This window comes from Numenius arquata, chromosome Z (assembly GCF_964106895.1).
Source record: "Numenius arquata chromosome Z, bNumArq3.hap1.1, whole genome shotgun sequence".
Lineage (NCBI taxonomy): Eukaryota > Metazoa > Chordata > Aves > Charadriiformes > Scolopacidae > Numenius > Numenius arquata.
In genome coordinates, this window is record NC_133616.1 from 71,608,819 (window position 1) to 71,624,089 (window position 15,271).

The window sequence follows — 15,271 nt, forward strand, 5'->3', positions numbered from 1 at the left end:
CTTTCTCTTTGTGAAGCCCTCCCTGAACGGTGCTCCCACCACTTGCACCGTGGCTCCTGCCTGACTTTAACGCTCCCCTCCTGTCCCGCCGCCCCCCCAGCATATGCAGCACCCCAGATCGGTACTACCTTGCACCCCCCCAACCCCATCCGCTTCACCAGCCTTCAACCTCTCTGGATGTTTCCATCTTCTCTTTCTGTGGGCTAAGAAGAGCTCATCCCTGTCCTGGGTAAAAAAAACCAAAAAACAGAACACCCCAAACCAAAGAAACAACAAAAAAACCACCCACAAAACACCATGACAATAGTAATAATAATCATAGTAATAACAATAATAAAACAGTGGCATGTCTCTTTTTGCAGTCAGTTTTTCTGTACCTCTTTCAGCCAGGCTTGCTCATGTGCTCTTACTCCTCAGGAGTTAAGCTTAAGTGCCTTACAGAAATCTCTTTTTCTCACAGGCATCTGGGTTTCTCCACCAAAACTTGTGCTCTATTCAGCACCAAACGCAAAACCTGTTTGGAGGAGTGCTTTTTCCCCATGTCTGCCTTGGCCCATGCAGCCTCTTGTCTCGCAGCTGGTAGAAATAAGCACAGATTCTGACACCCACAGATGAGTTGCGACCCAGGGAGAGGCTATTTCCTTCAGCGGTCCCTCTTTTACAGGAATAAAACACAAAGGAGGCAAGATGTTCCAGCCCACAGTGGCTGCCCCTTCATTGTCCTCCAAGCCCAGTCCCTGCAGCTGGGATAAACACTGCCCTCTCCCAAGGGAAAACCTGTGGTCTGAAGTGTCTGCGCTTGTCACGGTCCCTCTGGGCACCTGTAGGGCAGGGAGCGGCCATCGGCCGAGCCAGTGCCAGAAGGCATGAACTTCAGTTTCCAGCCCTGCCTAGAAGCCTGACTAAAGTACACAGTGATGCAGGGGGTTGCAGTCATTTTGGAGTAACCCTCAGCGTCTCCCTCCAAGTGTGAAGGATTCCCGAGCATGAAATTAAAACTTCTTCCAGAACACTGTCATCAGAACAGTGACTTTATTAACAGAGACAAACAAAGGATTAAAACACGTTATGAGTTTGCTGAAACACAGAGTGTACCTGTGGAGGACAGACATATTTATATACATCAGTTCATTGTAGAAACGTGAGCAATTTGGTCTAGATGACTAGGATATCCCCTGGTAGTTTGCAACGGATCCAGACAGCTTTCTCTCCGTGGTGGCTCCGGTAAGCAACCGATTTCCCCCCGGCCCCACCCCAGCCAGGCTAGTGCCGGTCCCCTGAACGCCACCGGGTTCTCATGCAGGACTTTCTCCTGCGCAGGGTGAGTGCGGTCGGATGTGGCCTGAAACCGCCGGTGCGCGCAAAACCCCGCCGGTGCAGGTCAAACCCCGCCTCTCCCTCCGGGGTGTGTCGAGCGGGACCCTCTCCGCTGCGGGGCAAGAAAAAGGGGGTCAGGGTGGTTTGAAGACATCCCCCCACCCCAGCCACCCAGGGGTTCCCCTCGGCCCGGCCCCTCCGGCCGGCGGCGGGTGGCTGTTCCCCGCCTCGGGGAAGGAACCGAGCACCCCGCTCCCGGGGACGGCGGCTCGTCTCTGCACCGGTACAACACTGCAACCCCCGGTACCGGCACCTCTGCTCGGCAAGGCACGGGCTGGAATTTTTCCTGGACGGACAAAATCAAACGGGGAAGGGAAAGGCAGGGAGAGGAAGAGGGGAAGGAGGAGAGAAAGACGACAGCTCCACGGATGTCGGATGTCACGGACGGCGTTACACGGGCGGCGCGGGTGCTTCTCGCTGCGTTTCTCGGCCAGATGAGCCGCGGGAAGTCTCCGCCGGGGCCCCGGGCCGGTAGGTCGGGGCGGGGAGAGGTGGTGGGTGCCTGCGCTGCCGGCGGCTCGTCCCGGGGCGGCCCCGCTTACAGGCACTTGAGGAGGAAGGAGTTGCACGAAGTGCCCCGGGGACAGTCGCAGAGCTTCCCGATGCGGGCCCCCTTCCTCACGGCGCACTGCTCCCCGGCGTCGCACTGAGGGCAGCGGCAGACGGTGAGGGGGCGGCCCCGTCCCGTCCCGCCTCGCCCCGTCCCGTCCCGCCGCAGCACTCACCATGGGCACCTGCCCGAACTTCTTCTCGTAGTGCGGCACCCGCTTGCTCTTCAGCTTCTCCAGCACCTCCTGCAGCGCCTCGATCTGCCGAGAGACCCACACACAGCCCGGTCAAGCCGTGCCCCCCGACCCCGCCGCCCCCCGCCCCGACCCCGGCCCCCCGCCCCACCAGCTCCTTCTCTCGGGAGGCGCCGCCGCCGCCGCCGGCGGGGACCCCCAAGTCGCGGCCGCGGCGCAGCGGGGTGGGCCCCTGCCCGCGGGCGCCCAGCAGCAGCGCGGCCGCCACGGCGCAGAGCGCCAGCGCCCGGCAGCTCTCCATGGTGCCGCCGCCCGCCGCCGCCCGCCGCCGCCGCCTTTATAGCGCCGCGCCCGCCCCGCCGTGCGTCAGCGCCCTCCGCCGCCGCGCCGCGCCCGGACCGCATCGGTCCGACCCGGCTCAGCCCAGCCCGCCTCGGCTCGGCTCGGCTCGGCTCGGTCCGCCTCGGCTCGGTACGGTCCGGCCCGGCCCGGCTCAGCCTGACTCGGACGCGAATTGTCCCCCGTGGGTCGCCCTGTGGCCAGCCAGGGAGCCAACGTGGGGAAAGCCACCTGCCCACACACCCTCGTGTCTTCTCGGTCCCCGTGTTGTGTGAGAAGAGCGGGAGGCTCTTCCCTCATCTTTGGGGTTGGGGAGGTGGAGGGAGAGGGAGAGGAGAAATGGAGAGGGAAGGTGGAGGAAGGAGGGAGAGGAGAGGGTGTCCACCAGGACTGGAGAAGCGAGTGGAGGTTGGGCCATCAGGGAGACCAGGTGTGGAAGTCAACACAGGGATGTGAGAGGAGGGAGAGTTAGCAGCCCGTGGGCTAAGGGGAAGAACGGCGCAATGGGAGGAAGAGCCAGAGTGGGAGGATTAACCTGAAGGAGTCAGGGAGCAGGGGGAAGATAATGATGGTGGGCAACCAGCTGGTGAGGATGGGATGCTTGAATGAGGGCAGGTGGGACTGCCAACAGGGTGGGAAGGCTCGGGGCCACGGAGAGCAAGGTGAGAAGCAGCACCAAAAGGCCCCAGATAAAAGTAATTGCTGGTACTTGGAGCAGAATGGTGAAAAGGTGTCTGAAGCCAAATACTCTGTTACTGAGGAGGTGCTCAGTGAGCATCATCCATCCTGTGTGTGACATGAGGCTACCCCTTTTTGGGGAGCGAAGAAGGACAGTCACCAAAAAGAGACCTAGCATCAGTGCACTCATCTCCATTCAGACCTTCCTACTGACGCTTGGCTCTGCAAGCTCAGTGGCCTCATGTTCATCAACACTGTGGCCATAAAGTTCCCTGGCAGCCCCAAACCTGCGCAGGCCTCATGGTCAAGGTGGGGGCAGGAGGAAGAGAGGAGCAGCTCCCCCTACTAAGGGAAGCAGTGGTGTGCCAAGGAGAGCGTGCAAGACGTGGGGCAGTGCTCATCCCTCTCCAGTTTCATGCCTCTGGTCCAAGTCTGGGGCAAACAGGGGGGAGCTGAGCAGCAGCTTTGCCACCATGAGATATTTGGGCTCTGGCATGATGTCTGTGAGGACAAGGAGGCAGCGAGCAGGGTTTGCCTGCGGGGAGGCTCTGCTCCCACTCCTAGCTCTGCGGTGGCATAGGGGCGTTCCTCCCCTCCAGCAGGAGCTGGGCTGGATCTCCCTAGGTGGAGGGAGAACCACCTGGAGAAGGAGGAATTTGGGAAAATGCATTAACAAAGCTCTGCTAGCTGGTCGTTTGTAGGGGAGCTAGGAACAGCCTGGAAATGCAAAGCCATCTGAGAAGGAAAAAAAAAAAAAGTTGTTTAAAGAAAATTAAACAGGTCCAGGGATGTATTTTTCCGAAGAGGAAGGTAGTGTTTAAAGGGACCGAGAGGAGTGTGGCTTAACAAGTAATTTTCAACGGCACCATTTTATTTTTTTCAGGCAATAAAAAGACGCCAATCTCTCCAACTATCATTTTTCTTGCCTCCAGAGCTGCCTGTTCACCTCTTGCTGTTACCTCCTCCCACACGCTCCTATTGATCATCGCATCCAGCAAAGGTCTCATTTGTAATTGCTGTTGGGAGTAGAGATCCTCTGCGTGTCTGCACGAATCCTCCAGCCTCATTTTGCCACAGGGAAGGCAAAGATGTCAGACATCAGGCTGGTGGTGAACCACTCACAGCGAATCCCACGTCCCAGGCTGGAGCTGAAACGCAGCTCTGTGACGTACTGGAAATGATGGGTTTGGCGAAGCAAAGTTTCTTGAGCAGAGAAATAACACAGGGTAAGAAAAATGCTACACTTCATATGGAGAGTCAGATATATGGCCTATTCAACTTCAAAGGCAGCGTCTGTGAAGCCTGACCGTATTCAAGCCATATTTTACAGTATGAGGATTACTCATGCAGTGTTGAAAACACCACAGAGATGCTCAGAAAACACCACAGAAATGCCTTTTTCCTTCCAGCTTGCGCTTCCATGTAAAAAAGCTGCATTTGTTACTTCACCCTGTAAAATTATTATTGAACGTGGAGGCAATTACAGATTCCTGTTTCCAAAAGTCGTTGTATCTCTCTGGCTACAGACACCCACAGAACTGTACGTTTCTGTGCTTGTTACTGCCTGTATCACGCTGTCTCTGCAAACGTCACTGTCCCCTGCTCCAGTTCGTGTAGACTTTGTCTCCAGCTCTAGGGGTAAAAAAATGGGATGCAGGACAGCTGAATATTAAATAAGAGTGTCAGAAGGTACCGTGTCAAGGGGCAGAACAGGAAGGTCGCGGTGTGAAAACGCAAAATCACTGTTTGCAGCTACAAAAAGGCAGGTACTTTTTGACAGCAGCATCAGTAGCCCGAGAACTGGCTATGAAATCAGGGGAGCGTGTGGCACTAAGGACCTCAGCTCCACGTAACCTACATGAAGTGCCCTCAGACCTCAGAGGCCAACAGCTCTGTTGTAGCTACCCGTTAACTCAAGCTTCTCAACGTTCACTCACTTTGTCCATAGGAATGTTATTGCAGATGAGGTACAAACAGGACACAGCCAGTATGCATTAACGTCTGTACATCAGATGGATAATTTTTGAAGTTGCACATGGTATATGCTTTTCCTAATCACACTCTTCCAACATGATCAGTTAATTGAATGTAGTTCCGAAAGCGGGGAAAAAAATGGAGGTTTCTATTGACACTGGTATCAAAATAATGGAGCATTGAGCAGTTCTGATGCATTTACATGTTCTAGTTTTGGCTTGACACAGACACAAAGTTGTGCGGATTTTATGACTACTAGACCGTAGAGATTAGTGTGAAGCATTTGTTCAAGTGCTCTACTGAATCAGACCCATGAAAGTGGACATCAGGCTTTAAGTGGGTGCTTTAAGGCTTTGCTGAAAAGCAGCAGGCTTTTATAAGTGCTCTGTTGAATTGCCTTAATTTATAAACCTCAGTTTAAAAAAAAGTTTACATAATATACCATCGTCGGGTTTCTGAATCAAGACATTTCTCCAACTGAAATCTGGAACAGCAAGGAACATCTAAGATAAATTGGGGTTCTGCCACATTTGAAGTAATAATGGAGTCCAGAGGCATACTTGAAAGATAACATCTGTTTCAGAAGGAGAAACCAATTCATCTTGATGAGTAAGAGATGCCATCTCAATAAAAAAAAATGCCATCTCAATAAAAGATGGGTTCTCACAAGAACAGCACATACACAAATGCCAACACAAACACTGAGGCTACGAACTCCCCATTAAACTAACCCAGGCTGGGAACAGGCACCCAGTGGCTTGTCAGATGTTACTTTTATTGCCTCTCCATTTCTGCAGGCAGGGCCATCGCAGAGGCTGCCCCCTGGCCACGTCTCATGGCAGCTGTGGAAGCAGGCATGCAAGCTTCACAATGATTGTGTGCCAGAGGCCACCGATTTTGGTTGGTGACAACATCGCAGCTCCCAGCAGTTCCCAGCACGTTCCTAGGCGCCATGAGAATAAAAAGGAAAATGGCAATGGGTAGGTTTTTGTGATCCTCCCTCAATTTGCGATCTCAGCCTAAGTAATTTGAGAAGCACCCTTGGTTACCGCCACAGTCCCTGGGACATGATGAGCAGCTCAGCCCACCTCATTGACTGCTTTCCACTTCCTTCTGCAGACACCCTCAAGGTCACAGTACTGGCCCTTTTATGCTCTTTGTACTCAGAATGTTGACCTCTATCAAAGAGAGCTGGAACTAGGTAACCTCTTGGCCTTGCCACGGCTCTGAGGCAGGAGGGAGGCACACAGCTGAGAAGAGCAATCCCCAAGGCGAGACCAGATGGGAGCAGAAATGTCCCCTGGAACCCTAGAGCACCGAGTTTGAGGTCCTGGTCCACCACAGCTTGTGTGCTTGATATGACAAAGCCATTTCCTTTGTTCCTCAACTTCTATCTTAAAAATCGGTGTCATCCTCAGTGTCATCATTTCCAGTAAGGAAAGAGACTAATGGCTATGAGCTGCTCCAATACTACAGTGAATAGGTGACACATACTGGAGATGGGTAGGACAAGTCTCAAAATAGTCACCCACACCCCTTACATTGCCTCTGCTGTCAGGAATCTTATGCCCTTGCAGCTACCTTTTTTTAGGTTAGAATCATAGGTTGGAAGGGACTTTAAGATCATCGAGTCCAACCATCAGTCTAACACTACCAAAAACATGACTAAACCATGTCGCTCAGCACCACATCTACACATCTTTCGAATGCCTCCAGGGATGGCGACTCAGCCACTTCCCTGGGAAGCCTGTTCCAATGCTTGACAACCCTTTCGGTGAAGAAATTTTTCCTAATATCCGTTCTAAACCTGCCCTGGCACAACTTGAGGCCGCTTCCTCTCATCCTATCACTTTTCACTTGGGAGAAGAGACTGACCCCCTGCCTCTCTACAACCTCCTTTCAGGTTGTAGAGAGCGATAAGGTCTCCCCTCAGCCTCTTTTTCTCCAGGCTGAACAACCCTAGGTCCCTCAGCTGCTCTTATTTAACTTGTGCTCCAGACCCCTCACCAGCTTTGTTGCCCTTCCCTGGACTCGTGCCAGCACCTTAATTTCTTAAAGGTTTATTTAACCTTTCCTTTCATTAAACATCCACAAGAGATCCTACTGCTAGAGCAACGGCAATGGGAAGTAAGGACGACCGTGTAATGGAGTAATTCCCCAGCATAAATGTATCTACCACACCACCAAACGTGAGATGAGCACGGGGGCCAACTCCTCACTCCTGGTGGGTCCACGGAGAACCAGGTTTTCCAGCAAACCTCTGGGTGGCAAGAGGCCGTCTCTGCCACTGGAGTGCCACCACGCACAAGTTGCCTTGCCTACAACCAGTGCTCCCATATGAAGCACAGCACGTTCACTTGCAAAAGCTTTTCCAAAACAGGCTGCTGGGCAGTGATCATCACTGGTGGCTCCTTGGATTGTTCCTCTGCAGTGAAGGTCCCACTCTGCAACCTCCCCTAACCAGAACATGCTGATAGGATGCTAACCCTGTACTGATGAATTTCATTTGTTAAATAAGTTTCCAAAGAGAAATATTATTAAGGCAGAACACTCTTATTTATTCAGAGACGTGTTTTGACTTGGCTTGCACACGTATTTAGAGGAAGAAATTTTGATATCCGTAAATAACTCTCCTTTCAGACGCATTCAGAGAGATTATTCTCAGAAGCATGAATCCTCCCAAACCTATCTGCTTCCATCATCTGTATCCCATGATTATCTGTTAGTGTCTCCAACTCAGAATGATTTAATTAGCAGTCTCACTGAAAGAATATATTCAAAGCAAAAAATATTGTTCCAAAGTGATTGGTTCTCTTAGCAGAAAAAGGCAGAACTCCTTATGGCTTTGGGAGTAACGGGCTGGGGAAGGTGACCCCCATAATTTAGAGCAGAAAGACAACAGGTGCCTGAACTGGTTCCTCAACCATAGTAGGAGAAAATACGGAGTGTTTCTTTTTATTGGAAGCCATTAATAGCAATCATTTCAGGGTCTGAAACTTTTGATCTCTCCAGCTATATTTGATACATACATATTTAAAAGTATGGTGTTTTTAAAAGCATTTCGGAAGTCCAGCAACCATAAATAATGCCACTGTACTTTCGGGATAAAGATATCCCGGGGCCATGCCCAAGGTGTTTACAAATTCATGTAGCGAGACAAGAACAAGAATGGGTGGCACAGAAGACCAGCTCTGTGCCTCAGTGCCATTTACAGCAGTATTTAACATTACTCCCTGATGAATGTGTATTTCGTATACTAAGAACATGCATGTGAGCACGACAGTGAGATCACATGGGTGCAGACCTACAGGAGTGATCCCTCCAGTGGTGCAGAACACACCAGGATGTGGGTAGCCGCCTTCTCAGTAAAATGAGAGAAAACTGGTCTTTTGGTGCCATGTGGAGGCGCACCAGGGACCCCACAGCTCAACATATGCTGGGCTCTGTATTCTACACTGAAAATCCCCATTCCAAAGAATTCTTTCATTTTCACTTTTCACAGAATCACAGAATGATATGGGGTTGGAAGAGACCTCTGGAGATCATCTAGTCTAACCCCCCTGCCAAAGCAGGTCCACCTGGAGCAGGTTGCACAGGAACATGTCCAGGCGGGTTTTGAATGTCTCCAGAGAAGGAGACTCCACCACCTCTCTGTGCAGCCTAGAAGCACTTTTGCATCTCCCCGAGGCACAACTGAGAGGGCTAGTGGCTAGCAAACTTTCTTCCCCCCTCCTGGCTCCGAGGGGAACTCCTCCTTCCTCACAAGCCTGAGATGACTACAGCTGGTGCATTATCCAGGAAAATTACTACTATTGGCAATCTTTCTTCTCACCACAGGCCAGCACGGGACAGGACCTCCATCCACGCACGTTAAGTCTTCTTGGATTTGATGCTCAGTCAGGAACATTTCTGCCATATAGCAGTCTTCTAATGGTTGTCTGGGCTCCTGTAGGGCAAAGCCACCTTCCTGGTCCCAAGCAGCACAGTGTTAGCCTTCTTACTCTAGGCAGACTACATGCCAAGGATTTAGTTTCTACGAGGTGCAATATTTCTACAGAGAACAAATGAAACAAGAGACACTGAATTATTGAGAAACATTACCTCGCAAAAAACTACAACAAATAAGTAAGAGGATTAACCAAAGCACTCCAGCCCTAGTCAGCGGGATTCAGGCATGAATCTTCTGGGTGAAGCATCGATCACGCACGTGGGGAGAACGCTCCGTCTTCGTGAAACTGAAATTGCCAGAAGGGTCACGCAGCAGGAAGCTGAAACACCTCTGCAGCTGACCCCCACCTTCAGAAGCGCTCTGGGCAACCCACAGCTCCCACAGACATCAGCACACGTTCCCCAGCTCTTCCAGAAAGCACTCTGCATCCCTCAGGTCCTCCTGTTGTTTTGACTTCAGGGAACTATACAGAAGAGCAATGTGTTTTTGGATGAAAGCCAGGAAAAGGCCAAAATGCCAACAACTGTGTGAAATCTATAATTTCATGCTGTGTTGAACTCCCCGGCTGCCCTTACAGCACTTCTCTTCTGCAAAAATTATTTACTAGCAAACGTGGGTTTTTTTTTTTTTTTGGTAGGACTGCAAGAATATTTTGCGTTTACAGGAGACATACAAAGAATTAAAAGAAACAAAGGAACTGATAAGCACCAAATATGTAGCTTATTTTGCAGATTTATTTATATAAGGATACAGTATCAATGGTTTCTGGTCAAACATTAAACATAATGCTAGAAGTTGCGGTTTATTCATGCAATGCAGTGTCATACAAGCACTGTAAGCGACCCATCTCAAATCAGTATCAAAATGCCGAAGCACTGTGTGATGATTACTCAGAGAAAATAAATAATTATGACATTTCCATTTAAAATAGCATTGTATAAATCTTTATTTTTAACCACCTCAACACTGTATTTAGTTTGCTCTCCAGCCCCGATTAAAATATACAGAGGCAATTCTGACGTGTACACTGAAGTTTACATCCGGAAAACCCCAAATTCTGTCTTCTTGGTAGGCGCATTTAGTGCTGCACTGAGACTGAGGCCCAAAACCAGTCTTGTGTCAGCTGGATCAATAATTCCGTCATCCCATAATCTAGAAAAAAAATAAACCAAACAGTAACAGTTAAAGGAAATTAACATACACAGTGGGTAGATTTTAAAGCACATGGAACTGGAAATAGCTACACTAAGGAAAGCGGACTAAAGAGCTAAACTGAAGCCATGGAGTTAATTCGCTTTAGCCATCAATGCAATAGAGCAGTGTGAATTACTCTGTGGAATTTGTCTTCTGGAACAAAGTATAAATTTTGGATAAATGAACAACATCAGGTCTACATACTTTAAATCAGATTCTTCATAATTATTTTTAGTATGAAGTCACCACCTCACAGAAAAGAGACCTTCTGTTTTTAATATTTACATGGAAAATTACCTTTTGTCAATGACTTAGAATGCTAGTATTTTAAGTATTTTAATACCACATCATTATTTACATTAATCAGGCTAGTTCAGCTGTCAGATAAGGATAAGTGTTCATTCTTTCATCATTAAAAGAGCCAGAGTAAGTTTCCAGTATCTCCAGAATTTGTTGTATTCGTTTTTTTCTGAAGTCCATTTCTAAGCAACTGTAAGATAATACGCTCCTTAAACCCAGCCCTGAAGGAAATTAAATTATGAATGAGTGAATACCAAATTCCCAAGTCCCCAAAGTCATAAACACTTGTAAATAGTCCCTTTGACATTATCCCAAAATTAAAGTACTTCTGGCATCAGCTCCATCCTACCCAAAATAAAATCCTTGTGAAAACCTCCAGCAGACCACAAAACTGTAAACATTGTATAACTGCTACCTCCCCAGCAAGATATTTAAACAAGATACCACACTGCTCATTGCAACCCAAATCTCACTTAAATAAGCATGCCTTTTAGTCAGGGTCTGCAAAACATACGCAGTGTCTTTGGTTAAGACAGGGGCTGGCAGGGATAGGGAGGGTGGGGGTGAACCGAATCAAAAAGAATCACCGACTTCACGCAGTACCTTCCAAGCTGCAACGTCATAGTGACTATCACCCTAATAAACACTTCCTAACATGACGTACATTTTAATGACAGATTTGGGTTTTTTTTTTCACAACCACAAAGATTTTGTGTTGCCTGGAAGTCAAGCTGCTTTCATGTGGTCCACCTGGCTTCTGCTTCTCTTTGTTTAAAGAAGACTACGTTCTCTACTGGGATATAGCATTAATAATTAAACTATCTATTAAAACCCCATTGCTGGAACACAAGTCACATCTACACTCATAAAATATTTGTAACAGAGACACTGTGAGTAAAAAAAATGAGGTGCCCAAAAGTAAAACGCTCATATAATTTGTTAAGATGCAGACTGCTGAAATCCTTTTAGAAACCTGTAAGCAGATTAACATAACTCATTAAAAAGAGTACCGCCTAATGACTGCCGTTAATTAAGACTGCTCACTGTGAAAGGTTCTAATCAAATAATTGATTAAAGTTTGATTAGGAAATGCGACTGCGGGGAACAGTATTGACATCCTGTACATATAACAAGTTATAATTTATAAGCAAAATTATACAAGCAGAGTAAACAGGGAAATTTGCTTGTATTTTAAGATCATTAAGGCATTTTCCTTCCCTCTCATTATTACTGCTAAAATCTTGATTCAACGCCTAATGAAGTCAACTGGAAGGGTCACATCAATCTCAGTGGACACTAGGGGTGAGGCAGACTGGTCCCTCTATCCTAGCAGGAGGAGAGTGGGAGGGAGCCTCCAAGCTGGCTGCGCCCGAGCAGCAATACAAACAGCAGTCCTCCTGCCTGTCTATCATTCCTCCCTCTTGGTAATGCAAAGCTGTTTGTTGGAATTTTCTTTTGGTCTGTTTGGTGGAGGGATCTAGTTGGTGTCTGACAAAACTAAGACTGTCCAGATTCAGTTTCAATACAGCACCCTGATATTTGGCTGATGGTCAACTGCTTCCTTTTGCCGTGCTTGGGAGCAGGCAGGAAGCATCCTTTAGAGCCAAGGGAACAGGTTACTTCTTCTCCCTGACCTACGGCAAATGCTTGCCAACAAGCAGCTGCTGATGCTGGCTGACAAATGGGTTGGCTCCAAGGTGCAAGGTGGCTAAATCCCCCCGTCAAGTACACTGCTTGCTGGAAAGACTGTAATCCTACTTCATCTCATTGTTCCTGCTTGGGTAGCCTACCCCACAGTAATTAAAACTTTTGAGCTATCAGTCTGAGATCTTGCTTAGGAATTAGCAATAAATGAAGTAACAAGGCACACGTGATAATATTGGCAGGAAGGCATGAAATCAGGGCAGAAACCATGGGAATATCTAGCAATATACCCAATTATCTCTCCAAGACAGCAGAGAACAATTAAGAGCTCCTAGACAACGCAGACTGTACCTACGAGAGAGAGAAACCAGACTGGACTGTCTTGACCTGAGCCAGTCACACACTGTTCTCGCAAGCACTCCTTGGTGAAGAGGGGCATTTCACTTTCACTGCTTTTAGCTCGATGAACCTCAGCGGGATTTCAGCGCTGACACTTGACTTCACGTCTCAGCTGGGCTTATTAGCTGAAGTGCAGCACCACATGAACCCAGCCACCTGCAACCCAGACTCACACTAGTTCTCAGCCAGCTCACATCTGTGCATGCTGAGTTTCCCTTCCAAGCTATGGGCACGAGAAGAAGTACGTAACCACCCTGCTTTTTAAAACGAGGGACAGGACACCTTGCACTGAGAGCGCTCCCAAATCCCTAGGCTAGGCAAACTTAGGCTATTTACTGAGGTGCCTTCTGGATTTGCAACCTAACTTCATAAAATGGGCAGATATTCTGGAAACATAAACTGGTAAAAGTTGCTCAGTAGTAAATCCTCAAGTTTCATGTCCAAAAATCACTGGATGTTATTAAAAATATAGAATCTGACTTTTTTAATTCTAACCTTAATCTTACATGCGAAACTGCCTTCTTGCAGAATAGTAACTTGATGTTGTAAATACTGACAATGGTCTGTTGGTTTTTGGGAGAAGACAAGTTTTTGTATTGCTAATACTGAATATATTGAGTGTTAAACCCAATTATTGTCAATCACAAGTACACCCATGGAGCCACTAATTATTCTGTTTAATGGGCTTTAGAAAGGTGACCAGATACTGCACTGGAGAGAATGATATAAAACTTACCCAGAACAAAATACATAGAATATAAACTCTATGTTTATATAAATATAAAAATATAAAAATATAAAAATAAACTCTATGCTACTGTAACATTACAGAACAGCAGCATAATTCTGCAAGTGCATGCCTTCCTCTGAAACAGTACATGCTACAAAGTCCCAGCGACAAGACAGAAAAAACATTGATTTGAAGCTTGTTGTGTTGTACTCCTGCACATCAAATGCAATCTTTGCCCCAGACTGCTCTCTTCTGCTGTTCTTCTACACTAAGTTTTAGACGGTAACTGCTGTTAAGTCCTGTGATTACAATTAAGTTGTGGAAAAGTCATTTATATGTTACCTTGCACTGGAATAATATGGGTTTCCTTCCTCCTCGAACCTCCTAATGATTGGCTCCTTCAAAGCTGCTTCATCTGCCTCTGATAACTAAAAAGCAGGCAAATAAATAAACACAGATAAGCTACTCCTTAGTGTTTTCTTCCACAACAGAACCTTATATGCAGCATCAAACTAGAAGAAACTGCCTAAATAACCTCCTCAAAGTTTTTCTCCCTTTTTATACACAAGTATCACTTTAGCATATTTGACAATGAAATTAAAATACCACTTTTCAAAACAGGTGGGTGGGAAAAAGAGAGTAAAAATATAATTAACCTAGTATAATAATAATTAGAGAGTATCATCGGAAAAATTACTGAAGCTACTGTACTGAATAAACCCCATTTTGAGTTGCCTTTGGCAAGATTTTTTAATAAAACAAGCCTGCACTGTTCTAAACACTGGTTTTCCCTATGATCCAGTGTGGTCAACACTCTAATTCAGAAAATGTTCAAGTTTCTAACACATTTTACTGGCATTAACTACAATTATTTTTCCTCAAACTTCTTTCTGTGCATCATCCTCTCCATCTTAGGGATATGGGAAATTAAGACAGGGAGAGATGAGGGTGAATATATTCTATTCATAGAAAGCCCATGTAAAGTGTAGAAAAAAGAACTGTTGAGATAACATGTACATACCACTTCATTATTCTGAGTAACTACCCATGATAAATACAAGCTATTTTAAGACATCACAATTAAATCTCTTCTTATGGGATCAAAGCACCAGTATAAACATAAACCACATAATTAAAAAACACAGCAGAAAAGAGTGTCCAGAGAAATCAGAAAAGGTTATTAAACAAAATACCACTAATTTTCAATTAAAATGTTGAAATGAGTCAAAACCTTTTCCAAACCTTACAGACTTCTGCTGTTATAAGTTTCCTAATTCTCAGTCACTGAATAATTCTCAGATCAGCATTCTATAAAACCGTCTACTTCAAAAATAATTGGAAAGACACTTTGTTCCCACATATTCCTCCTCATACTCCCAAACAGGATCCCTGGCTGCTCCTCTTGGGCAGAACTAATAATCTGGTGCACAAAAGACAAAAAGATGATGATATGAGAAACAGTCCTCTTTTTAACCAGAGACAAGAAATGTCATGAATGATCTCCACAATTAGAAGATGTAAACAATATTTCAGAAATGCTTCATGTTTGTCAATGCCCTAGGTGGCTCTGGGAGAACCATAGTTCATTGGTGTCTCAATCTGTAACATCCTTTCCTAGCTCATAGAGTGAGTAACCAAAGTGGAAGAGTAAATGATAATGACATTACGGCAAACAAAAGAAAAATGTACCTGTTTTCCCTCCCTGGCTTTTTGGTCCTTAGCTATTGTAGCGAGAACAGTTGCAGCTTGTTCTCCTCCCATCACCGATATGCGAGCGTTTGGCCACACATAAAGAAATCTTGGACTGAAAAAATACATATTAAATACTAAAATAAGACATTGCTGTATTTCCTAGTGAAGAAGCAATTCTCACTCAGCTAATAATTCATTTTTATGCATGACAATCTTACAATTCATTGGTTTTTAAAGAATTCAAATTAACGT

General features: G+C 46.7%; 2 protein-coding genes across 2 annotated transcripts in view; both read right to left on the minus strand.

Moving 5' to 3' along the window:
- Nucleotides 1-1,915: 1,915 nt before the first annotated feature.
- CARTPT (CART prepropeptide) lies at nt 1,916-2,421 on the minus strand. Its single transcript, XM_074166701.1, has 3 exons — nt 2,272-2,421; nt 2,103-2,186; nt 1,916-2,023 (listed from the first exon to the last, which is right to left on the minus strand). The coding sequence occupies exons 1-3, from the start codon at nt 2,419-2,421 to the stop codon at nt 1,916-1,918; spliced, it is 342 nt and encodes a 113-aa protein (XP_074022802.1).
- Nucleotides 2,422-9,773: 7,352 nt separating this feature from the next.
- Nucleotides 9,774-15,271, minus strand: part of MCCC2 (methylcrotonyl-CoA carboxylase subunit 2) — a 34,919-nt gene continuing 29,421 nt past the window's right edge. The window contains exons 15-17 of the mRNA XM_074165800.1: nt 15,017-15,131; nt 13,670-13,755; nt 9,774-10,212 (exon numbers count right to left, since the gene is read on the minus strand). Coding sequence (XP_074021901.1) covers nt 10,095-10,212; nt 13,670-13,755; nt 15,017-15,131 — 319 coding nt within the window. The 3' untranslated portion in view covers nt 9,774-10,094. The remainder of the gene's footprint in view (nt 10,213-13,669; nt 13,756-15,016; nt 15,132-15,271) is intronic.